Consider the following 26,415-nt stretch of genomic DNA (forward strand, 5'->3'; position numbering starts at 1 on the left):
CTAGTAAACCTTGAAAAAAAGGTATCAAAACTGTTTTTCAAATTAACTAGGTACATTAGAACCAGTGATTAAGGGAAGGATTTATTCTTCTGCTGAAATCTGGGAGTCACTTTTCTACGAATGTTCATTGAGATTTTTCTCACCATCTCCCCCATCAAAATAGAATTACCAAGTCAGATGATTGGCAAACTAAACATGGAAATACTATTATTGCATTAAGTAGAAACATGTACACCAGATTGTACTATGCGTATTAATAAATATTCTTTATTTTTAAATTTTGCACATTGCGCTTTAACATATTACATCCAAACATTTTTGCAAGTGGATGTCTACTTTGTAAAACCTTATATTCAGCTCATCATTTCTGTACAGAATTATAAGTACAACATTACTTTTTGCCACTAAGTTGCTTTTTAAAGTCTCACAGTAAGAGAAACATTTAATGAAAAGAGATGGCTTAAATTATAAGGCAGGCTTGCATAGCTACTCAACTAAACATACAAGCCTGAAGAAAGAACAAATTAATGAAGTTACCTCCACCAGCGTCCCCGAAAACAAAAAAAAAAAAAAAAAAGAGAAAAGAATCACATTGATTTAAGATAAAATTCTGCCATAAGTCACTAAATTAAGAGTTTTTGAAAGAGAAGGCGCAGTAGTCATCTTGAGTGTTTCAATGAAAGACAGAGCTATTTTATTTATTTTAGTTTGCTCCGGCCGTTGTCAACCAGCCACTACAAATGGGCCTCTTGTGATCATTTAAGCGGCAGTATTTATTAAATTTTTCCTTCAGATGTTGTCGGTACTGTTCTCTATTGCTGTAGAAAGACTGGTTGTTTGCCATAAATGACTGTATTTCATCTTGTGAGATAAAGATTTCCTCATCTGAAGTGCATTCAGACTCATCCTGTAAAGGAAAGTAGCTGTTAAACTAGGACTTTTAAACAACGAAGAATGGGGAAGACAGTGTATAGGATATGCTGATTGAGGGGAAAAAGGAAAAAAAGGCAGGCTTTTAAGTTTCAATTCAGTCAAAGGCAAAAGTTTCAAATGTAAATAAACCCTTTTAAATAATCTGTTAAAAAATTGATGAAATTGATGGCTATCAAAATAAGCAAAATAAGATGATGATGAACAACAACAGTGGCAATCTGGAGTAGGGATCAGAAGGTAGGGCTGAAAGCCAGAAGTCCTAGGTTGCAGTCACACACATATAGCAAGCTATGTGTCCTGGACAAGTCACACTCTCTCAGTGCCCCAGGCAATTCTCTAAGATAAGTGGCAGAGCAGGTACTGATCATCATTGGCAGAGGGAGTTTTTTCTCTCCAAGAACTCCCTATACTAAGGAAATCATAAAGTCTAGTTCAAGAATAGTAAGAAGTGGTTTGAAATTCTAGGCCTGACACTCAGGCTCAAATCCCTTTTTTCTTTACCTGAAAATATCGACTAACCAAAGAAGATTCCAAATATTTGTCAACTACTAAATAATCAAATGAATAATCTCTAATAAGGGCAACTAGGTAGCATAGTGGATAGAGTACTGGGCCTGGGGTCAGGAAGTTATCCTCCTAAGTTAAAATCTCTCTCAGATGCTTACTAGCTGTATAACCCTGGGTAAGTCACCACACCCTGTTTGCCTCAATTTCTTCATCTGTTAAATGAGCAAGAGAAGGAAATGGCAAACCACTCCAGTATCTTTGCCAGGAAAACTCCAAATGGGGTCATGAAGAGTCAGACATGACTGAAACAACTAAATTAAAACAACAAATCTCTAACAGAATAAATATTTGTGTGCAGTTTCTTAAAGAAACAAAATTCAGCCTTTGCTACACCCAGGGACAGTGCAATATTATAAGTCCAATAAGAACTCCATTATGAGATCTGAGTCCTTAGCACAACACAAAAGAGCCCTAATCATGGGGGCAGCTGGGTAGTTCAGTGGATTGAGAGCCAGGTCTAGAGACGGGAGGTCCTAGGTTCAAATCCGGCCTCAGACACTTCCCAGCTGTGTGACCCTGGGCAAGTCACTTGACCCCCATTGCCCACCCTTACTACTCTTCCACCTATGAGCCAATACACAGAAGTTAAGGGTTTAAAAAAAAAAAAGGGCCCTAATCATAGTTAATAATATCACAATTCTCATCTCAAATAAGCCAGGTTATCTGAGGTCAAGCACAATTTGCCTGTAGTCCCAGCTCTGCCATATTCCTGCATGGCATAAAACAGAGACAACTGAGGATTGTTACATTCTACTTAGCCTGAGCAGCATATTCTTCACTTGTCTAGAAGAAAGGCTGTCATAAAAATGACATACAGAGAAAAAGACAGCCAGATATAATCAGGTTTCAAGAACAATGATACTGAACAGCATTTGCAATAAACAGAAACACATTGTAAGGCTAACTTTTTGCCAGAGCTTGATGTAGGGATATATAATAACTACAAGGGTTCATTCTTACATTCCAACCATTCTTCCACCCTGCCTCCAGGACAATCCAACTCCTCACTTAGACACTGAACTTTAAGAAACAAAGCAGGGGTGCTCTATAGCAGCCTGTGCCTCCTCTGAAGTAAAATTGAACTGGAGTCATTTAAAAAGAAAAAAGTAACCCTAAAAGGAAGGTAAAGGTGTAGCATAGTGGATAGAATACCAGGCTTGGAGTCAGGAGGACTAGGTTCAAATCTGGCCACAGACACTTTGTAATGCTGGAAAAGTCACTTAACCCCCCTATTGCCTAGCACTTGCCATTCTTCTGTCTTAGGATTTATACTAATTTTTTATACTAATTTGGCGGTTTTAAGATGTTATCATATACAAACTAATAATGCATTTTGAAAATTAGTTTCCACTAAAGATTTTATAAATTGATACTAAGAAGATAAGAGTTTAAAAAAAAACCAAACCCTAAAGTACAGATTCTCTTACTCTATTCTTCCTAAGAATTAGTTATCCCCCAAGTTTGTTGGCCATACACTACCACATATTGGAATACTTACAAGGAGTTCAACTAAGCTCTTGGCACCTTTTCCAGAGTCAGGACCGAGTGACGTTTCTGCAGGTTCTGCAAATTGTGTTACGTTTTTCCTATGTTCAAACCAAGGCAGTGGCTGCCCACCCTTTTCGGAGCTGCAGCAGTTTTCAGCATGCGAATCTTTGGTCTTGTCACGGTGAAACACTGTGTGCACGGTATTTCCTGAGGTCTCTCGATTACTCGGATCTGTAATACAGCTTCCAAGCTTTTGGATCTGAAACCACAGCAAATAATTATTAGGCAAATTAATTACAATTCAAGACAGAAAACTCCTTAACAAATCTGTGGAAAAGGTACTTAAGCAGAAAGAGATCATGAAAAAAACGAATGAGGTCAGTACTTTGAAATGGAATCTAACCCTTAGGTTGAGCAATAAAAGGGACAAAGAGGACCAATGTGATAGAACAGCACAAAGAAAATACAAATCACAGCAGCTCCTTAAATACCTCAGAAAATCACAAAATAAACCCACTGATAACTTAGGGGTTTTATCACTTTTAGATGCTATTTGCATAACATTTTAAAATGCAAAGTGAGAATCTTGCTACAGACAAGTTATGACACCTACGTGTTCATCACACTTCAACATTTTGCTTTTCTTTTTCTTCTTTTTGTTTTTTCCCTTTGTGTTATTCTCTTCAGAATTAGCCCAACATTCCACACAGCTATCGCCGTCCTCCTCTTTGTCATCACAGTGATGAACACAGGAATCATCACCTGAAAGAGGGAGTACTCTCTCAATTGTGTTCTTTAAGAAAAGCAACTACTGGCTACTGTAATAAGAATAAATAGGATGCTCATTCTGGACCTACCATGTTCATCATGGTTACATATGCCTTCAGTGCAGGCTACATCTGAGCCCTCCCGAGAACCTGTCTCACTCCCTTCCATGCTAGAGGAGTATCCACAATCACTACCATTACAGTGTGGAGATAAACCTGAGAATAAATCAGAGGTTACATTATAATTTGTACTTGTCATTAATATAATTTCCTCACAATTAAGAAAAACAGTCCTCAAATTCTATAACTTACAGATCTATAATTTTATTTTCTTTCATGTAAAGATAAATTAGGACAAACTTAAAGAATTCATGCTTTAAAAACTCACCTTTTTTTATTTTAGGAGACCCCAATAGATTGCCACTACTCGGACAGGTACACGAAGTATTTTCATTGGTAACAATTACTTCTACGCAGCTGTTACCTTCTTCTGTATTGCCACAGGCTTTGCAACTGTTTTCCACAAAGCCTGTCTCCTTAAAGGATCAAGGCACAAATGATTATATAAAAGTCACTTAAATAATTTCCTTAGCATTTGTAACACAAATAAAAGGATAACAAGGGGGAAAAACAGCCTAATAATATTCTAGAACATTCAACTAATATAAGCCCCAAAATGTACAATTGTGAGTAAATACTTACAAAAAGGTATATTTTTGAACTTGACAGATTCAAGACCTAATCATTTCAAGTAAGTCAAACACAGGAGTTTTTACTTTGATCCGATCATTGCAGGGTGGACTGACAATACTACTACCTGATATTATCGTTAAAGTTGGAGAGTTCAAGTTTGAGAAACAAAAAGTAAATTACATTTCTTGTCCTAATTTTACTCTGATTTTGGTAGTAAATGATGCAAAATTCAAATCGCACAGAAAAGTACAATATAATACATTTTAACCATGAATAGTCAAAAAACACATTTAGTCTTAAAAAGTTGCTTCTCTAAAGAATTTTTGATTCACTTCTCATGAGTCAAAATTACCTTTTCTTGGCTTATTTCCTTTTCATCTGCTGTTTGCAAGGGGGCAGGAATGTCACACACACACTTATTTTTCCGCCTATTCTTCCTTTTTTGGCGCTTCTTTTCTTGCTTGAGTTCCCGTACTCTTTCTTCTTCTGAGAACTCTTCACAGAGTTGTTCTAATCGGCTTATACCCTGTACTTTTTCCACAGCCATCTATTTAGAAAAAGATTATGCCACTGGATAATTTTTACTTTAATTTGACAGTGAGATATTATCAGATACAAACTAATAATGCACTTTGAAAACTAGCTTTCATGGAAGATTTTATAAATTTCTAAAAGATTCTCCATAAGGATATAATGTAATCTGACAGTACACTACTTACCCCTCCCCCCACATACCCTTACTTCAAAAGTCAGCCATATTTTAACATTTCAGTGTTTCAAGACACCAAATATAATTCTATCTCAATATAGTTAAATCCTAGATTCTGGATCATAAGGATAGCCTAATTCTCTTAAAAGCTCTAATTTCTGAAGATTTATAAAAGGAAAAAGAATAAGACAATGAAAAAGTGAGAAGACTGAAGCTTTTACAAAACAGAACACTTTCTCTACAACTAAAAAGCTTATCACAATAGATATTTAATAAATTTATTTCTCTCAAAATATAATTGAAAACGTTTGACCTAAGGCATTTAGAATGACTTTCCATCTAATAATATTGAGACCAAAGTAAGTCAAATTGGAGTCTGCACATTTCCAAACTCTCCTTCTGAGAGGCTAAACTGAATGATATTAAGATAAGGCTAAAAAGAGGTTTTTAAAAGGTAAATTATTTAAAAGATAGAAGGGGAAGAGGTGGCAGGAGGAGACTTTTTTTTTTTTTTAAACCTTACCTTCTGTCTTGGAGTCAATACTGAGTATTGGCTCTGAGGCAGAAGAGTAGTAGGCAATTGGGGTTTAAGTGACTTGCCCAGGGTCACACAGCAGGGAAGTGTCTGAGGTCAAATTTGAACCTAGGACCTCCTGTCTCTAGGCCTGACTCTCAATCCACTGAGCTACCCACCTGCCCCCAGGAGGAGACTTTTGAGTGTAATAAGAAAAAAGGAAAAAAAAAAAAAACAAACCAAAAGGAGCTATAACAGAGAAAGCCAAGTGATAAAACAATAAAGGAAAAAAAAGAAGCGTCTTAAAGTGAATAAAATGTACTTAAGGTTTTATTACATATGTTCTTAAACAGCTATGTATTTTCCAAGGGCTTTGCAATCTTTTATAAGTTTTCTTAAAATGTCCTCTTGAGTAATCCCTAGTCTATTTCTTAGGCTAGGAAGCCAAGGATAAAAAAGTGGTAGGTAGATCAGGAAAGAAAGAAAAATTATATCTCCCTATCCCAAAAGACTGTTGTTCACAAATGTTAAGAGAGGAGAATTAGTTGGTTGCCCAGTTTCAGATTCAGTCCACTATTTTGATCAGGTACTGAAATATCTCCCTTCCTTACCTCAAAACTCTTGCGTAAAGCATCAACACCAAGATAGAAAAGCATCTGCCATGTCTGCTCTTCAGCCCGTAGTTTTTGCCAGATTCGATGCAGTCTTTCATAAAGATGAATACCCAGGCAGGTCAAAACTTCTTCTTGGGCTATGTCTATTGTCTTAGCATGCCTTTCCCTCCGCCTATAAAGCATTAAAACCAGGCAGTGACTTTCCAACAAGTCTAGCACATTAATGCTTTTTGTGTAATCAAGTTCATATTTTAATACAACCCGAACACTAATATGTAGTAAGAAAGCTAGGTATCTATAAATATACACAGATGTGTATATCTATGTTTATGTAAACATACATGCATGTCTGTGATATCAAAGACACAGAAACACACATGTGAGACTTAAATGTTACTACAGCTAAAAAGGATGGTAATTCAGGAACTGGCACTTGAAGATTATAGCAACACAATGCTTGCTATGTAGTAATTAGAACTTTGGAATTACCCAGTTAAATACAACTCATTCAGTGTTTTTTTTTTTGTTTGTTTTTTACTAATGACAAAAAACCCAGAGCTTTTCAAAGAAATGGAACATTAAGGAGCAGGAAGATAGGGATGATAAGGTCTATATTTTTCAGCTATATCTCTTATAGAAGAGAAGTGATCCTAAAATGAGAAACTAGTTCACCCACACGCAAAAAAAAAAAAAAAAAAAAACCAAAAAAAAAACGATGAAGGAATTAAGAATGTGCTCAATTAAAACAAGTGACCAACTTTTATTTTTTTCTAATTTTGTTTTCATGATACCTAGCCAAAGATCACATTTAGTTTGGAGGTTTTGTTTTCCTTTCTTAAATTTAAAGTAGCATGCACAGTTCATGAATTGCTTACCTTAAAAACAGAGCAATTCTATCCAAAGTGCTGACACCCTGCTGCCAAGCCCATAATCTTGAGCAACATTAGCAAAAGTGGTTTTTCCATAAAACTATTGGAGGCCCATTCACAGCAATTACCCAAACTAAAGCTTTACAATTCCACATGAATGGAAAAGTCACTTTTAGATCATTTCAACTGAAAAAATGACATTCATATAACAAAAAAATGTCCATCTCCTTTTGATCCAACTTGGAGCATGGAACTGAACCAATAGTCACAAACCATTTTCTTCCTATTTTTAGTCATAGAATAAAGAAATGTATATATTTCTGTATCAACAGACAGAACCAAGAGAACATGTATTATGAAGGCTGACTTCAAAACATAGGCTTTATATCTAAGCATATGTAATGAGGCAAAGGTGCAGAAGAGATTTATTTACAAGGCTTAGAAACAAACTTTCGGTAATAAAATAAAGAAGCAAAGCGCTAGATAGCCCATTCTAGCAAATTACATACTCATACCCTCCTGCGAACTCTGGCTCAGCTCGACCCAACAGATGTGCAATGAAATCTGTTTCACAGCATACATGTATGTGTCGTTCATGTGGACAGCACCGCAAGCCTTCATATAGTGCAGCACAATAACCCTTCTCTTTGCTGCAATCAAGCTCACCAATAAGAATATTGTATGCTCGAAGTACTTTATTTTTGCAGTCAGTACAAAACCTAGTAAAAATTTAAAAAGGCAAGCAGTCAAAATAAGAATTGGCTATGATGTAGACTCAAAAGAATGTTAGTACTGGAAGGGATCTTAAGAGATCATTTAGTCCAATTCCCTTATTTTACAAATGAGAAAACTGAGGCCAAGAAAAGGCAACTTGCCCAAAGAAACAGAGCTGGTGATAGAGTAGGGACTAGAACCCAGGTCTCCTGAATTCTGCCCAATTCAGGGTCTTGCTATGTCACTCTGTCTCATTTAATAGATTAGCATAATGATGAAGACATTCTTCTCAGTCTACATCATTAAGCAAGCCTCTAGGAATATGCTGAATCAACAGATGGTTTTTAGTTTTCATTAAAATATACATTTAAATGTATCAAACAGCTTAAAGTTTTCCATAGTCTTTAAATTACATTTTACACAAACAATTTATTAAAAGTGCTGGGCTTGGAGTCAGGAAGACCTGAGTTCGAATCCTGCCTCCCTTACTAGCTGTGTGATTCTGGGCAAGTCACTTAACTTCTCTCAGCCTCAGTTTCCTCATCTGTAAAATGGGGATAGTAGCACCTACCTCACAGGGTGGCTGTGAGGATTAAACATGTAAAGCGCTTTGCAAACCTTTAAGCGCTATAGAAATGCTAGTATTATTATTATTAAATAAGAAAAAAAGATTAAGTTCCTTATGTCTTAATATTCTTTAAGCTGAAGATCTTGTCATGATGTGGATTATTAGCATCTGCCTGAGGACTGTCAATCTAAAGTGTGCAAGTGTATGTATGTGTATGCATATGTGTATGTGTACATGTATATGTATGTAATTGAAAGGAATAGCTGTCATGCTCACTACTCCCTCTATTTAGGTCCCATCTTCCACAACCTCCTTTACCAACAAGGGGTAAAGCATCCCCTTTTCTCCACCCCAACCCCCAACTCCACTTCTGGTGCTGGAGGGGGATGTCATTCTACTCCCCTAAGGCCCATTCACTATCCCTTTAACTATCAGGAACTAAACTGTCCTTCCCTGAGCATACCTTTCCTATGTGTTACTTCCCCCTTTAGAATATAAGCTCTTTGAGGGCAGGGACTGTCTTTGCTTTTTTATTTGTATCCCCAACACTTAACAAAAACACAGTTCTTAGCACATACTAAGTGCTTAATAAATGCTTTTTCATTCATTCATTCATCGATTCAAAGTATTCTTTTTCAAATTCAAGCATTTCAGTAGACATGATAAAGAGACTGACACTTGCAAACCAACACTGTCACTCCTAGTTCATCAGCCTTTTAAAAAAAAAAAGCAGTAAAAAAATAAGCAATGACAGTGAAGTATTTTTTATTTTTTTTTTCAGAAAGCTACGTAGACAGCTAAATACCATAGAATTAGAAGTACAAATTAATTTTTGTTTTTTAAATTTTTTGGTAAACAAAGAATTAAGGTATGTACTAGCAGAACTGTAAGCATAGAAGCAAATAGCACTCTGCATATGAGTAAAAGTGATTCTTAGAGTTTGCTAAATCACTTAACAAAGGCAGTTTTACAATTTTTACACATTATCTAATGATGCACTAAATAGCATTTAGTCCACTAATTATAGTGTGTCCCAAAAGTCTATTTTAAGGTATTAAAGCTTAAGGTTGCAAAAAGACTTTTGGGACAATCTGTAGTACAGTGAAATATTTACTGCTATGTGTTTAGGAAAGCTCGCATAAAAGTAAATGATGCTAAAAAAGGTGGGGAACTATCTGGGAGGGAAACTATCTGGATGTTCATAAAACATGTTATAATTTTCTACAATGAGGCTGACAAATGACACCTTTAAAATTCAAACCATATCTCAACAATGTCTAGAAACACCAAGGCAAAAATTTGATTTGAGATATTTCAAAAATCAAGAATTTGACATGTAGCAGTTACTCAAACACTCACTACTGGGCTTATATTGGGAAAAGCCTCTTCCACCAGGAGTGAATTTTGCATCCTGTAGCTTATTTATAATAATGCTTGTCTCCTCTTCCCTATCTTTGCTTCATCTTTAACTCTGGTAACGGCTGGGCAGAAGATAGATGCTAAATGCTAAATATAATGCTAAAATAAAGTTCTGATTTACCTGAGCTATTTCCCCTCCTTAGTATATAATTCAGAAAGTTAGTTATGAGAAATACTTCAGTTAACATTTGAGAAACAGATGTTAAAATTCAAGGCATTTTAAAAAACAAGCAGTGATTTCTTTTATGACAGCTCTTTAGCAATATTACATTCAAAAGGCAGAATGCAGGGTTTAGAAGTTGTTTCTCTTATTGGCAAGTAAGACAGGAGAACCATTAAAATAAGAAACTGACAGAAAATTCTTAGAGTCAGTCAATACAATCTTCCTCAATTCTAACTCCTGCCCCAAAATATTGCTTACAAAGTAAGAATTCTTGACTGGAGCTGTCCTTTCCTCTCTATTAAAACTGAGTATATGTGCACCCCTAAAATAAATATTAAACATGCCATAAAAAACAATGTTGATATTAACTACAAGTATATAGTACTCCAGATCATGAGCTCAGAAAAAATAAGCATTTAATCAAGTAGGTCAGGGATAATCATGGCAAAATTCACTGAAATATTAATTACCTTAGTCTAAGAGTAATTGGTAGATGTAAAGGTAGAGCTTTATGAGTGAAGGGGAACTTCTTTATTTCCTGTCTATACTACCACCATCAAATCACAAATGCACTGAAGATAAATCTGTATTTTGCTGAGTAGAGCAAGCTACAAAGATATTATTTTCTACAATCAAATTCTATAACAAAGAGTTATAGTAAAAGTTCAACTTGAAAATTTAGAGGGCTACCTCCCAAATCAGCTTTTTTCTTCTGGGAACATATTTAGGAGTAAAAGGTAGCTCTCTGTACTACCAATCACTCCTAATTGTCTTCTCTAAGTTTTCCTAGAAATAGTTTACAAATTGTTTCTAGGAATCACTCAAAGCAGATATGACCACATACTCGATATAATTGGATTAAAAAAATAAGGTGAATAAAAAAATTTTAAATTCAAATAACTCCAAAATCATGTTTTACTATTAATGAGAAAGGTCTAGAAAATCTATCCCAGAGGCATGAAGGTGAGAAATACCATATAATAGCTAGTTAATAGTTTGTATGTATAGGGTCTTGCCCATAGTAAGCACTTAATAAATGTTTTAGTTGAGCTATGGGGCAAGAGGGAAGGAAGAGGTTTCATGTTTCTATAAAACTTCATTCTTTATAAGTATTTAAAGATAAAAGAAATCCTTACTGTCAAGGGGTCTGGTTTCTTTTCCACAAGGAATAAATGAACAAAGCATTTTTTAAGTGCTTACCATGTGCAAACCACTGTGCTAATTTTGCTGGGGATACAAATAGAAAAGTAAGACAGTCCTTGCTCTCATGGAGCTCACATTCTAATAAGGGAAACAATACATAAGGAAAGTTTAAGTTTCACATCAGATGGAAAGGTTTCATGTTCCTTAGGGTGCATCAGCAAAGCAGATGTTAAAGTCTCTTCTTTAATGTCATTTCCAGTCATAATATCTTATCAGTTTCTGATGATGAACCATTTGACAGTGCCAAGGACTCTGGTGACAAGAACTTTCTTTTTTGGGGTCTTCAAAAGATGTGGCTGTAGCACCTGCAGGAGCAGTTGCCAAGCTGCATCTCCACAAGGGTTGCTTCCCAAGATGATGGCTGTGGACTGGTTTGGAAACATTGCTATTCCAAAGATTCTTGGGTTCAGGGTCCTGGGCTGTCTCCATCAGGGTCTGAGGGGAGATGGTGGTCAAGGTGGTTTGACTTGCCTGGCACATGCTGCCTCCTGTCTCTCCCTCAGGGTGCCTTGCTGCTTCAGCTAGGCTGGCTTGCCTGCCCTGTGTAGCAGTTGATTGGCAGCTGGTGGAGGATGACTGGCCCCTTCTCCATAGGAGCTGCCTCCCTGGATGATGGCTGTGAGGGCTGGAATGGAAGCAGGACCGGTGGTCTGGGGGTGCTGCCACTCCCAGGGCACTCCTGTGCCTATCTGCCTGTTGGTGGCAGTTGGTCAGCAGTTGGTGGTGGTGATGAGAAAGGTGGGCCCCTTCTCCACAATGATTTCTCCCCTCAATGGTGGCTGTAGGGGCTGGGCAGAAAGCAGGTCTGGTGGTTTGGGGAACAAGGCTATTCTCAAGGCCAGCCCTTCTACAAATAACCCCATCACCTCCCATCTCCTCCAACAGAGTACCCCACAATCATGCCCCTTCCAGCTCAAATGTTTTAATCTCACACTCTCTCTCCTAACTCTTTCCTACTGTCTATAAACATATCAAGTCTACCCTAAACTTGGGGGTAATGGGGAACACAACTCCCTGGATCCTACTTCAAGTGACTGACCTTCATCTCTCTTCCTTTTCAAAGCCATACTGATTCACCTTCTTTTCTCAACCTGTTGCAGTCTGGCTATGCAGTTCATCCCTCTACTGAAACTGATCTCTCCAAGAATTGTCAAACCCTAGTTTTTTCAAAATCCTTATCCTTCTTAGCGTCTAAGCAGCATTTGACATTACTGACCACCCTTTTCCTAGATACACACTATTTTCTCTGAGTATTCATACTACTACTTATTCTTTTGATTTGACTGCTTCTTCTCAGTGTCCTTTTCTGGATCATCCTTTCTCTCTACATATACTTTCAGTGATGTGTCAGCTTCCATGGGTATATTTATTATTTCTATTCAAGATGACTATGTTTCTAGCCCTAGCTCCTTTCTGTGCTCCATTCCTATTTCACCAAATGCTCATTGTGCATTTCAAACTCTACATGTCAAAAAAAGAATTTATCTTTTCCTCAAAACCTACCCCTCATCTAAAACTTCCTATTTTAAAGGTACCACCATCTTTCCTTAGAGCATCAACTCCATTCTCTCCTCCCACATATATAATCAGTTGCTACGTCTTGTCTTTCTATTTCTACATCTCTCACTTCTGTCCCCCTATTTCTACTCATACAATCATCCTCCTATTTCAGATTCTAACCTCTTACTTTAGACCAGGGAACCCTAATTAATCTCCTTGCAGTAAATCTCTCCCCTCTTTCCATCCTCCTCCCTAATGCCAAATTGATAATCCCACAGCAGAGGTCTGACATATTATGCAACTTAATAAACTCTAAGATCAAAACACTGTGTTTCATACCTAAAGCTCTTCACAATCTGGCTCCAACCTACTTTTCCAAGAACAGACATATTGCTTTGGTCATGCATTTTGGTCCAGTCAAACTGATCTTTTTGTTCCTCACATATTTTTTCTCCCATCTCTATGCCTCTACACAGGCTAATCACACCCGGAATCTACTCCCCACTCCACACCTCCAACTTCCTAGAATTCCTTGCTTCCTTCAAGGTTCAGCTTAGATGTTACCTTCTACATAAAACGCTTACTAATCAAATTCCCCAGCTGTTAGTGCCTCCCCTCAAAAATTACCTTGTATTTGTTTTGTATATACTTATGTACATGTGGTCTCCTCTGATAGAAGGAAAGCTCCTTGAGGGCAAGGAGTGTTTCATTTTTATCTTTGTATCCTCAGTGCCTAGCACAATGCCTGGAACATAGTATAGATCTTAATAAGCATCACTGAGTGATAAGGCTACCCCCAGTGTGGCTAGGGAAGGGATGGGGAAAATAGAATGGGGAAAAAGGGCCCCACACTACATTTGGGGAAGGCGGTATACCACTACATCTGGCCTTCTGCTATCTGCAACACCTGGAGAATGCTGCCTACTTATGAATGATTGCAGCTGGCTTTGTAACTTATGATCTCAGAGGGCACTCAGTGCCTGGAGCACTGAGGTTAAATGACTTGCCCGTGGCCACATAGCCAGTATGTTTCAGAAGCAGAACTTACATCCCAGGTCTTCCTGGCTATGAGGCTAGCCCATTAGCCACTATGCCATACTGTTATTATATATGAAGGATTATTCATTTATATCTAGTCATTTTGAAAATTGTGCTGGAAAATGTTTCATGAAAACAAATGAGGGCTAGGGACACTAGGCGTTTAATAACATTACTACACTTTATCTTGAGACTTACCTGTGTTTTCGCAGATAGGTTTCTAATGTTTCTAAAAGACAACTAGAATCAATTAAAACTACTTCATCCCTGCATTCCTGGGACATTAGTTCCCACACATCCATCCAACAACCTCTGTATAAAGAAAGAAAAATAAATATGAATGTAAATGATGACTAAATATGGACAATAGCATTATCAAAAACAGGGTGAAGGATTTCTTTATTTTACCTGGCTGTTCCCTGGAAAGGTCCATAATGGAAAATGATCCTACACTTGCTGTCCTTCCTGTGGTCTTCACTACTTTTCTTATCTGTACTTAGCTTCTCTGAACTGACACTGTTACTGCTCCCTTCACTGTAGTACAGTAGTAGTATTAAAAGACAAATATAAAATCAAAGCCTCACAAATCTTTAGCTATAAGAAGGTATAAAAATTAAGCTAAATCTGTTTTGAACTAAGAGATATAGGTCAAACCCTATTACAGTGAACTCTAAGATATTCTTCAAATTTATTAGTAGTACTATAATAATGTAACAACAATTGCTTAGAATAAGGAGGTCACTAGCTAAGGGTTCTTACAAGTCTAAGTTATAATAAGAGTTTTTTGTAATGGAATTTGACCTTACTTCAGTGCTTTAAAATAGTAAACTAATGCATTTCAAGAATTCAATGATACTGAGATAATCTAAAATAGAATTAAGATTATATCTTTCTACAAAAAAACTTGTGATTAAGTATGAAAAAGTTACAGTTAATACTAAGATAAGCAGTAGGTAGTTAATAAGAATTATCATCAAGCCAAAGGGGCTTGAAATATCATTATTTTAAGCATTACATTTTTCTACTTAAATATTATACATCAAAATATTAACTAAAAAGTTTCATATCAGTTTTTTTTTTTAAATCACAGTTTTAAAATTAGTCCAATAGTTATATCTACCTAGGAAGAAACTTAAAAGTAGCTATAAGTCAAAGGAGTATCAATGAGACTGTGACAGTTTATAAGTTCTTTATCTTCAACCATATCATATCTAGATTTTATTTATGATCTGCTTTAAGTTATGTAATAATAGATTTAGGTGGATTTAAAACATATTTAGGTCTATCTGTTTAGTAATCAAATGGGTTTGGTTGGCACCTAAAAAACATGTACACATGTTTTTTAAATACAACTAGAATACCCTGAAGGCCTGACTTCTAAACTCAAACTATACACACTGGATTGCAAAACAATTTTGGTTATCTGGCCACTCATGCAGAAGCTATTTATCTAAGCAGAAAATTTCACCAGAAAGCATAGTTTTCCTCAGAGGGTAAGAAAAAAAATTAACAAAAACAACAGGCATATAAAGTGAGTGGTGCATTTATTTCATTAAAAAAAAATCCTTACCTTCTGTCTTATAATCAATACTATTGGCTCCAAGGCAGAAGAGTGGTAAGGGCTAGGTAATTGGAATTAAGTGACTTGCCCAGGGTCACAGAGCTAGAAGTAATTTGATTCTTTCTTACAATATAATAAAAGAATGCACTCAAGGTTAAATCAAGAATGAATTAAAACTGATTATAAAACTCTAATCCAGTTTCTTTTAATGCTGACATCTTTAACAAGAACAGTGATAGTAATTATACTCCTTTCTTGACATAACTTGGATTTTCAAAGATGTAAGAAATAGCCTGACTTTAATTTATATTCCATCTTAGATAAACAGGAGCCACTTTCCAATAACTATATCCAATAACTATATTCCTAAATGACTGTACCCTAGGATTTGAGAGATCATGGAAGGGGGTTCTAGGGAATAAGTAGAAAATTAGGCCTATGTCCATAGAACTAATTTCTGAAAATGACTCAGTGGTGATCTGATTATCGGAAGGGGCAGCCTTGAATTATTATGTACTGCTTATTAACTTGGAAGAATGGCGTACATATAAAAGTTGGGTTGTTATAACGATTAAAGGAAACAAACATTTATACATTTATACTTAAAGCTATTGCCATGATTCAAAATGGTCAGAGAAACATTCTTATTCTTACTGGTTAAAATAAAATTAATAACATAATTAAACTATGGATCAATTCTCTCCCCCAAAACTTTAAGTTCTAATGCAAAAATATACTTTATAATCATGTGCGTTCAAAATATCAAGGCAAAAAGTCTTAGAAGTATCATATTCAGATTGACATTTTTGGAAAACATATAATCAACTGTGACGAAATTTGTGGTTTTTTTTAGTAACTGACCACTGAAATGAACCAATACTTATAATTTTAACAATGATAAATAGCATCTTTGTGTTCAACCAAACTTACCCCAAGGGTTTTGGTTTGTGTGTATCTAAGGAGTGCAACTGACATCTCTTGTTCTTCTTACTTTTTGGAATTGCATCTATCATGTCATTTAGTTTGGACCTATATAAAAACAAATATATCAAGGTTTACTCAGATATTGAAGACTATACCATTGCATATAGGATCTATGAATCACACAATATAAAGTTAAAACTATTAGATGAGTTTTTATTAATGCAAATTTCTCTTCTAAAGAGTGTAATCATCTTAGTCTTTGCCCTCATGATGATAATAGCTAGCAATCATATAGCTCTTTACATATATTATGTCATTTAGTCCTTCCAACAATCCTATAGATAATATAGTTATCCCTATTTTACAGATGAGAAACCCAGAGAGGGTTAAATAAATGAATTGCCCAGGGTCACAAAGCCAGTAGGTGTCGGGAGAAGACCAGGCTCTGAGGCTGGCTCCCTATCTACTATTGTACACACACACATTCTTAACATTTTTTTGTATCACAGAACTCCTTTGTCAGTCTAGTATCACTTATAAGCAAACATTTTAAGCAAATAAAATTAAATAAAAATAGGACTACAAAGAAGATTTATACTAAAATGCAATTCTTAAAATATTTAAAAAAAACCTAGGATTTCCTGCACTATATCAAAATATATATACTACTTATATATATATATAGAGAGAGATTTTTTTCTTAATATAAAGAGCATTATCATATGTAGTCACCTGTCAAGTCTAAAGATTTGTCTTCCCAAAGCTATGCCCCCCAAACCTAGTAAAAAATGTCTACTATGCTAAGGATTCTTTTGACAATCCAATCATTTCGCCACACTGGGAGACAATGACAAGCTTCTTATGCAAATTTGAAATATTTTATCCATTCTCTGAAATTGTTAAAAATCACAATTTAAACGTGCTATTTTTCTTTGTTTGACTTACCCATGCACATAAAATAACGTATAAAGCTTCTTTGCATCAGTCATACAGCTTCGAGTAACAGAAAGGACTCCCTTGGGCCCTACAGTAAGAGGCTCAAGGGCAGGATTTCCCGACTCTACAAGCTGGGAAAAGAGGCGCTCCACACTGCGACGACAACCAACACATGGGACAAGCTGAGAAAGTGCACTCAAGACTTCACGCGATGTCACCATCATGGCAATATTCAGATCTTGCTGCTTAAGCATGCTATGTCGCTGAGAGCAAAAGGGAAAGCAAAAATGAAAATAAGCCCTTCAAAAATGTAACTAATAGAAGTAACACTGCTGAATGGAATACCTATATATTGATACCTCTAACAGCATGTTTTCAAAATAACATATCTTACTGCTCAAGAAAAAAGAAAAAAAAAGATTTGATATTTTAAAAAATCCTTACTTTCCATCTTAGAATTGATACTGTATGTTGGTTCCAAGGTAGAAGAATGATAAGGGCTGGGCAATGGAGGTTAAGTGACTTGCCCAGGGTCACACAGCTTGGAAGTATCTGATGCCAAATCCGAACCCAGGACCTCCCTTCTGTAGGCCTGCTCTCAATTCACTGAGTCACCTAGCTGCCCCAACTAACTGAAGTTTTAAAATAAAAATTCAAGTGAATTGCAAGTTTAATATATTTTAATATTTCTCCAGTAGATGATGCTAAAGTGGGAAAGAAGGGAATAAAATTCACTGATAATATGTATAGATTAGTGGATTCCAAAAAGTGGCATGACCCCAAAGAGTCTGTGAACAATCAACTGTAGGGTGGGGAGATGAATCACATCCTATCCCTCCGAAATAGCCAATCATGGGGCTTCATCTTTAAAACAACATATGTATCATTAAATCATTACTCTCCTACAAGACTCTCATTCCCTTATGAAAGTGTACATTTTCCTAAACTTTCCCTTTTTAAGCCAAGTATTGGTCCCTCAGGGCATATAACCCTCACCACGCAACTGTCTGTAGTCTGCACTAGAAAACTAGATATTCCCCATCCCCTCAACAAACCCACCAGAAAAAAAAAATTACTAATGGGTAGGAAAGCAAAAAAGCTTGGAGACTATTGCTATAGAGCAATATAGAAACAGTATTATTACTTGTTCCCTGTAATGAAGCATTTGCTCTTGCAAATTGTTATCTACATTACTTATATTACAATATCTATTGTCCTCAGTTTAAAAAAGCTATGAAAAGGAATGGAGATTAAAATTAAGTCAATCAATTGTTAAAAAAAACTCTCAATTCATACTTGCATTCAAGTTTTCATTCATAATTTTTGGAAACTTTTGTGAATTAAGATTTGTAATGCAAGATAACTTGCTTTTTGTTAGATCAGTTCAATATACAATGTCATTCTCATTTCTATTTCTACATCTGTTTTCTATTCAAAGTGAAATGCCCAGAAAACTAAAAATTTCTTTAGCCTTTCATATTAGTACCAAAAACCTGACCATATATTTTGTCTGTTCCCTCCCCCAAAAGACAAACACAAAGACAACAAATTATATTTAGAAATTTCAAGTCTTAAATATAATTTCCTTTCCATAATGGTATCACCTCTGACCATTCACTTTCAATCAAAGACTGGTGGATAAATTAAAAACTACAAAATTAATACAACTTACCCAGTTATATCAAATAAATTAATTTAACAAGTTAAAGAGTTATATTTAGTAAATATCTAATGCAATAATATTTGAGACTTTACCTGAATGAACTGCTTTAGTTGTGCACCGTTATTCTGATGCCCATCAAGATTTAGCACATTATCAGGAAATTCCATCACCATCTTAAAATAAAAATAAAAACAAAAACAAAAACAAAAAACATTCAAACCAAAATTCTTTCCCTATCCTAAAACATACAAAGCAATTTTTATTCATTCATGAGCTGAATGCTAATATTTAAAGCAGATTTGCATGAATGGAATACCAACAAGAGTATGTTACTCAGCCATGTCCTACTTGGATGCCTCAGAAAGGTGTAGTAGTAACTTTGGGTCCTCTCTGGCCATATTAACAAAAATGTAAACTCTAGAAGGCCTTAAAGAAATTACAATCTAGATCGGTAGAAACAATATCCATAGTGAAAAAAATCAGAGACTCCTAGTTCTTCTTAAGAGAGAGGATCAAGTTTTATCTAAGCTGTCTTCTCCAAACATTGGGAACAGAATAAGCACTTAATTTTGTGAAAGAATAAGATAGTCATATTAACATAGATAACTATCAACAACACATATCCATCAGAAACTTCCTTGCAAACAGATTTTAAAAAGAGCAAGCAAAAAGATGCAGGCCAGGACTTTACATAAGAGTTATGGTATGAAATGGTCACCATTAAATATTAATTAATTAAATATGAAACCAGGAGTCCTCGAATAGAAGAGTAGAAGGAAGAACCATAACAATGATTTCTGTTAGGGAAATCTGCCATATAACCTGTGCAAGAGAGAGGGGGAAAAGAGCAGGTTCTGGGGAGAACCTGCCAAAGTGAAAGTCAAGTGACCCTTGACAGTACCCAGAAAAAAAAGAAGCTTTCTGGGATTATCAACACTAGAGTTGGAAGGAACCTCGTAAGTCACTGTCTTAACTCTCTCATTTTATAGATAAGAATCCAGAAGCCAAAGGAAGTTAAATGCCTCAGCCAAGGACACATTGCTAATAAGCAACAGAGCAAGGATTTAAATCCAGGCTGACTACCAATTCAATGTTCTTTCCATTAAACCATGCATACTGTCTTCTCTATTCCTACATTATTTCTGAGGGACTCCTAACCCTTCTAATTTTTCCACCTTTCCCTGACTGATACTCCTTTCATTTAAGAAAATTAATTTAATTAAAAAGGCACATCCATTTTACAATTAATTACTTGGCCTAAAATGCAAACGCCATGTGAGGTAACCCAATGAATGTCTACTAACAATTACAATAATTATGAGTGGTATGAATGTGAAGAAGAAAGAGCTCTAGTTACTGAAGGGGAAACAGGGGTGAGGGAACAAAAATTATCTGTTAGCCCTGTTTTCTTTCACCTGGGTAGCTTCCAAGAATAAATCCAACTAACTTCTGTCATTGACCACAAAAGCAAGCTGCTGTACTATCTTAATTTGATTTCTTTTTAATTTCTAGTGAAGGAACTCATTTGAGAAGGATTCAATTAGGTAAGGTATTTATATATAGTACTGTTCTTCAGTTTTCTAAGATAGCATTAAAGTAATCACTGTTTCTTTAAGAAGATCTACATGTAAATAAGATGCTAATTTTACAAGCAAAATAATTCAATATCATTAAAAAAAATCATGTCCACTACATGCATTACCAAGTTCCTTCCTAGTCTTAACTTTTTGAAAGACCAGTGCTACACCTCCTTATATATATTAGTCTCATATGGTAAAATCTAAATCACACAGGAACTGATTATGATCAATCTTTTTTATTTGTTTCTAGTTCTCCCCAGTAGCCAGTCTACACTTTTACTAGGGTATTAAAGTAGCAAAATAAAGGCAAATTTAGGTTATCTTAATTTGTATAATGCAACTTTAAATGGTTTGGTGAGGGAAGACAGTTAATCCCCAAACCTTACTTTAACCAGGAATTTTCAATTATAATACTTCTATTTCTTTTATCATGGGCTGAACTCAAGCTCAAATTCTATTCCAATTGAGCCATTAAATAATAATCTGGTTATTAAATGATCTTAGCTGATAAGAAAAGCCCAAGATTATATATACTAGTCATTAAGGTTTGATTTTATAAATAAAAATAATTTTAATTAGCAATTAATTAGGCATGTGGGCAAATCTTTGGAGCTATGAAATTCAATAGAAGCAACACGCCATCTCATACCTGACTACTTAAGCAAAGTACTTGCAATCTGTATCCTTCAACTACCTGAGAAATATTACCATGTTATGTTGTAATTGGACATTACACTATACTATGATTTAAATCCAATTACACAAAATTTATTAGCAGTTCATTATTTACACTGTTTTCAGTCAGTCATCAAGCATTTATTAAGAACTCAAAATAGCAATCTTGGAAGACTTGGAGTTATTTTTTAAAAAGACACATACTTGAAGATCCAGTGTATGAGGTCCCAAGTTCTGACTATATAACTGTGATTTTTCCTTTCTTCTAATAATGTTTAGCTGTCTTATGAAAGCACAACAAAAGAAAATACTTAATATACTATAGACTTCAATGCTTAACAGAACATTTATTCAGAAGAAGCTCACAAGAAGTATTTATTAATCATATACTGTGCTAATTAAGCCTAGATATAAAGGAGTTTGGGAATGAGCTCATCAAAAGCTCATAGTCTAATGGGGAAGACAACATCCAAATGACCATGTACAAACAAAGACATAGGACAAAAATGAATCTAATTTTAGAGGGAAGGCATTATAGTTATTATTATACCCTTGCTTTATGCAACTTTACGTTAGGTTATAGATCAAGTTATTATGCCACCAATAATTTTGCCAGTCTTGAAATGGGCAGTCTAAGCAATGGATAATTTCCCTTGCAGTAGTTTTATGCCATTTTTGTTAAATACTTAGCATTCATGTACTAAATAAGTTCTAATACATACCTTTGCAGCATTTTGGCCACACTCTACATACTATTAAGAGGAAAAGATGGCATTTTGTTTTCTCTTCTTTCAAATCACTTCTTAGATGATCTAAACTGTTATTACCAGATATTCTGTATATGGAATGATCTAAAGATAGATTAGATGCTGTCCTCCTTAGGGTTGCCATGAGGATCAAATGAAATCCTTGTAAAGCATAGTGCCTGAAATTTGTAGGTGCTTAATGCTTGTTCCCTTCCTTTGTTCTTAGATTATTCCCCTGCTGTTCTACCAGCAAGTAAAAATATATTTATCCAAATCATTTTCATTTGTATTCCACTAAAAGGAACCCTGGGCCTTGCCATTCCTTTATTCCTCTCCTGCATATGTGTTATCCTCCCCCACTCCTCTTCCCCAATTAGTGGTGAGCTCCTTGAGGAAAAGAGTCTGTCTTACTTTTTCTATTTGTTTCTACTCTACTTAGCACACAGTAAGTGCCTAATGTTTTTTCATTCACTCTGAATTTCTACTTCTTTCACCTTTCATTTGCAACATCTCTTTTGTAAGATGTATTCCAATGCTATAAAAATCAAAACTCCAAAGAGAAAACATGAAACCACATACCTTTTAATAGCACACTAAATCTCCAAGTAGATATTATTATATACTAAGTCCAAAGTTTCTTTTTGGTAAATTTAAATATGCCACCTTCCCAAAGGTTTCACTAAAATACAAACCTGTGTTCCTGGAATTTCCTAAATTTGTAATTTTAACAATATAAAGTAGTAGCATGTTAATGCAGACTAACCTCTGTTTTTTTAAGTAATCTAGAATATTAATTTTTAGGATTCCTCCTCAAGTAAGACAAAAATGTCTATATATTTACAGCATTGGATTTAAACATTCAAAGTGATTTTCCTAAATCTGGCACACTCTTACTACTGTAGTACAAGGGCCTCCTAATGCTGAAGGTTACATATTTGTAACCTTCAGCATTAGGAGGCCCTTGCACTTTTTAGTAGTACCTAAGGTTACTAAAGACTTCAAGGGTTAAGAGACTCTAGAAAGGGTTAAGATAGACTTAATAGATTTTAGTCTAACTGCTAACAAAAATCCATTTTTATGAGCTATGAGTATTTCATATTGTTAGAGGAAAGTTAGTTTTTGCTCTTGTTTCAAGTACAAACACTAAATGTGAACCCAACACTATTAAACAAATCCAACTGTAGCTCCTTTCTATTTCAATCTCCAGTCTGACTGATATAGATATCCACTAGATAGATTTTAATTTAGCTGACAAAAATCACTTTTTTAAAAGCTCTATAAGTACTTCATATTGGTTTCTAAAAAATGTCTAAAATTGTATAATTTCGCCCCACCTCCCCAATCCGTAGTTATTGGCTTCCTAGATCATAAGCATGTCAGGAGTAGAATCCACTAAGCACATGGCTACCCAAGAAGCAATCAATAATGAGATGACTATTAGAAATGCACAATGCTTTCCCAGAGAACATACTTTACTCAAGACTTTATCAAATGAATAAAGGGAACCAAAGCTCAAACTCAATTAAAGAGTCACTAAACCCATTCACAAAGTCCTATCAACGCCTCTTTCAAAGGGACCATTTTAGGGTTTGTCCCCACCCCTAGGCAACAGGTAACTGACTTGGCAGTTTCTCTTCACAGATTAGGGAGGAAGGGTTCTGCAAGAAATTTTTTTCTTCCATTATGTTATATGAGGGAAAAATATTTCACTAAAAAATATTTAGCAATTAAAATGTTAAACTCCTAAAGGAGTTCAATCTCCTAAATGACTTTTACATTTTTAAAGGCACATTTTTTCCAACATAAAATGCTTTTCTTTAAAGAAATATTCTTTTTCCTAATTCCAAATGTTCTTAATTCAAGAACCAATATAAAACCTAGAAGCGGGAAAAAGTCGATTTAAAGTTATTTAAGAAGTAAAAAATGTTCAGGATGTAGGGAGGGAAAAGCTTCTTGCAAAAAGCAAAATTTTAAATCATCACTGACATATGCTTATTATGCATCCTCAAATACTATCTTCAACTGTTGAGATATTGGCATATCATTCCTCATTAGGAGCTAAAGTAAAAATGAGGACCTGGAAGACTGACTGCCTCATACAATCTTCCTTTACAATCAATCTCCTTTCCCTCCTCTTTATTCTGTGGTAGGAATTTTTTAACTTTAAATTCAGAGGGGAAGGGTTATTTTGGGATAAACAAAAAGAGTTAGAAATATAAACACACTGTTTGCATAAGAAAGTGGTGAAGGGAATAGGAATTCATTATTCCAACCTAAAGGATCATTTAAAATGTTATGGATTCAATATTAATTTTTTCTATTAAAAATGAAATTTCCCTAGACTTTTGATGTAGAAGGTAAAAAAAGGCACTCAGAACATAAATCTATTTTCTATTAAACAGAAATAAAATTACTTCATTTTTTTCTTAAGGAAAAGTAACCAGACTAATTATAGCTTTTGGCTTCAATCATTCCAACAAATTACCCAGTTAACTCATTCACATTTTTCAATTTTCAGCAGAAGTACTGCACCTCAATCCAATCTTGACACTGGCCAACAAGAGTAACATCTCTAACAATGACTTGCATTTTAACAGCTATTGTAAATTTTAGGTGCCTTATTTTTCACAGCTGCATATAAAACCAACAGGACAAATGGGTTTGAAACACACAAACCTTTGTTTTGAAAACAAGTTTATCTTCAAATCTAGTACTAAACTCCAATAAACTTATGCACACTTCAGGATACACAAAAACAGATTTCAAAAGATAAGAGAAAAAAATGTTGATCAGAGATCTTTAAAAATAGTGACAAGCATCTGCACTCTTTATTTCCTGTTAAGATTCAATTGCAAGTTTTTGCCATTTCCTCCAAAAGGAAACACCTTTTTTTCATATACTATAGTTTAAAAGAGCCAGATAATATTGTAAAACTATTAACTCTTGGAAGGAAAGCCACTCAGAACTGTAAACCACTGGGCACAGGAAGCTGAAATTCTAGGGTGGGTGGGGGTGTGGGGGGGGTGTTTTTACTGGTTGATACCTTTAAAAAAGGTTCTAAATAAAAAGAACACAACGATTTTAAAAAAAATGTTAGAAACATCTATTTGAGGAGAATCAGCTTAGTGAAATAAATCATTTCCCACGGAGCTTCTTCAATGGGTTAAACTGTTCAGAAAATAAAGACAGCTCCCCGGCCAGGATAAAGAATTAAAAATAAGGTAGAGCTAAATAAAAATAAGTCTTTTGAAACTGTTACTGAATGCCTAAGCATGCCAGTAAACTTCAGTATTTAAGATATCCTGTCTGTACAGTGTCGCATATATTGAAATACAAACACCCAGCTAGCAGTAACCCAGCTGTGACAGTTGCAGATAACCATTAAGTCTCCTTAGGGGTGGCTGGTTTCAGAAAGACATAGGCCCTAAAATGCCCACAGCTCTGGCGTTCCTGTGACAAGGCGTCTGCTCTGCCCAGGGGCATATTTCCTGGAGTGGAACAAGCCCATCAGGGGTGGAGAGGTGGGAAAGCCTAGCGAAAATCGGTGAGGGGGCTAAGGGCCGCCCTGCCCAACCAAGGGGCAGCGAGTGTGAGTGTCGGGCCTGCGGAGAGGGAAGGCCGGGCCTAATGAGTTGCAACACCCTCGTCTTTCTCCAGTGCGCAGCTCTCGGGCTGGGGGAGGGGGAGAGGGGGGGAACAGCTGCCAAGACGACGGAGGGAGAGTAAAGGAGGAGAGAGGCGAGACCAGGCCATCCCTGGCCCGGCCCGGCCCGCTCACCGTGAGGGTGTCGTCTATGTAGAGGGGAATCTGCCTCCGCTCGAAGGGGAACTCCTCCTCCCCGTCTCTGCACACTGCCACCAACCGCGCCATCGTCTCCGATGTGGCTGCTGCTGCTGTCGCCGCCGTCACGACCGCTTCCCAGCCGCCGCCGCCGCCGCTGCCGCTGCCGCTGCCGCTACCGCCGCCGCCGCTCCTGCTGCTACTGCCGCCTCCTCCCTGCTCCTGCCTGCAACAGCCAAACCCCGCGAGCGTAAAGCGAGGCCTCCGCGGCACGGCACATTCGCCACGGGGGGAGAGAGAGGGAAGGCCGCGCACGGACTCAGCGTTTTCCATCGCCTGATTCAACACGCGCGGAGCCAATCAGCGTCAAGAAACGCCCGAACCCGCCCTCCCTTCACCACCTCCGCACCCCCTCCTCTTCTCCTCTGCCCACGCCTTCAGCCCGGCCTCCTGTCAGGTTCGCAAGGAGGCGGAAGAGATCCGCCAGAGAGGGGGCTTCCCCAGCCAGTCAGAGCTGCTGTAGGCCCGGGCCCCGCCCGTCCCAGAGTTCAGAGGCCAGCCCCTCCTCCCTTGGCCCGGTTGTCAGGCTCCCTCAGCCCAGTCTCGGCCCCGCTCTAGCACCCGTTCTGCCCTCCCGCCTCCCGCCACCACGCGCGCCCCTTCTTCTTCTCCTGTCCTCCCCTTCCAGGCACGCCCCCGCAAACCAAGCGCGCTCCCGCCCTGTCAGTCCCCACTCCGGGCGCGGCCCCGGCTCGCCGTTGCCAAATGCAGCCCCGCCCCAGGGAGGGGT

The 26,415-nt window shown here is 36.6% G+C and overlaps 1 protein-coding gene across 2 annotated transcripts; it reads right to left on the minus strand.

The window, feature by feature from the left end:
• Positions 1 to 242: 242 nt before the first annotated feature.
• Positions 243 to 25,731, minus strand: GGNBP2 (gametogenetin binding protein 2). 2 transcript variants are annotated; one of them, XM_044677110.1, is made up of 13 exons: positions 25,623 to 25,731; positions 18,936 to 19,016; positions 17,190 to 17,443; positions 16,251 to 16,349; positions 13,958 to 14,071; positions 7,670 to 7,873; positions 6,283 to 6,457; positions 4,801 to 4,995; positions 4,144 to 4,291; positions 3,846 to 3,971; positions 3,602 to 3,750; positions 2,999 to 3,247; positions 243 to 907 (listed from the first exon to the last, which is right to left on the minus strand). In XM_044677110.1, the coding sequence occupies exons 1-13, from the start codon at positions 25,713 to 25,715 to the stop codon at positions 704 to 706; spliced, it is 2,091 nt and encodes a 696-aa protein (XP_044533045.1). In that variant the 5' UTR covers positions 25,716 to 25,731; the 3' UTR covers positions 243 to 703. The 2 variants fall into 2 exon arrangements, with proteins under 2 accessions (XP_044533045.1, XP_044533044.1); XM_044677109.1 differs by having other exon boundaries at positions 7,664 to 7,873.
• Positions 25,732 to 26,415: the final 684 nt, after the last annotated feature.

This window comes from Gracilinanus agilis, chromosome 4, assembly GCF_016433145.1.
Source record: "Gracilinanus agilis isolate LMUSP501 chromosome 4, AgileGrace, whole genome shotgun sequence".
Lineage (NCBI taxonomy): Eukaryota > Metazoa > Chordata > Mammalia > Didelphimorphia > Didelphidae > Gracilinanus > Gracilinanus agilis.

Bases quoted from the DNA above. Each gene is read 5' to 3' on its own strand.
- GGNBP2 (XM_044677109.1), bottom strand. From the start codon at position 25,715: ATGGCGCGGTTGGTGGCAGTGTGCAGAGACGGGGAGGAGGAGTTCCCC. The intron at 6,458-7,663 runs GTATGTAATTTG...AATGCTTTATAG, and splicing joins GAGTTCGCAGGAGGGTATGA to GCGGAGGGAAAGGCATGCTA. The intron at 4,292-4,800 runs GTAATTTTGACT...TGATCCTTTAAG, and splicing joins AGGAAATAAGCCAAGAAAAG to GAGACAGGCTTTGTGGAAAA.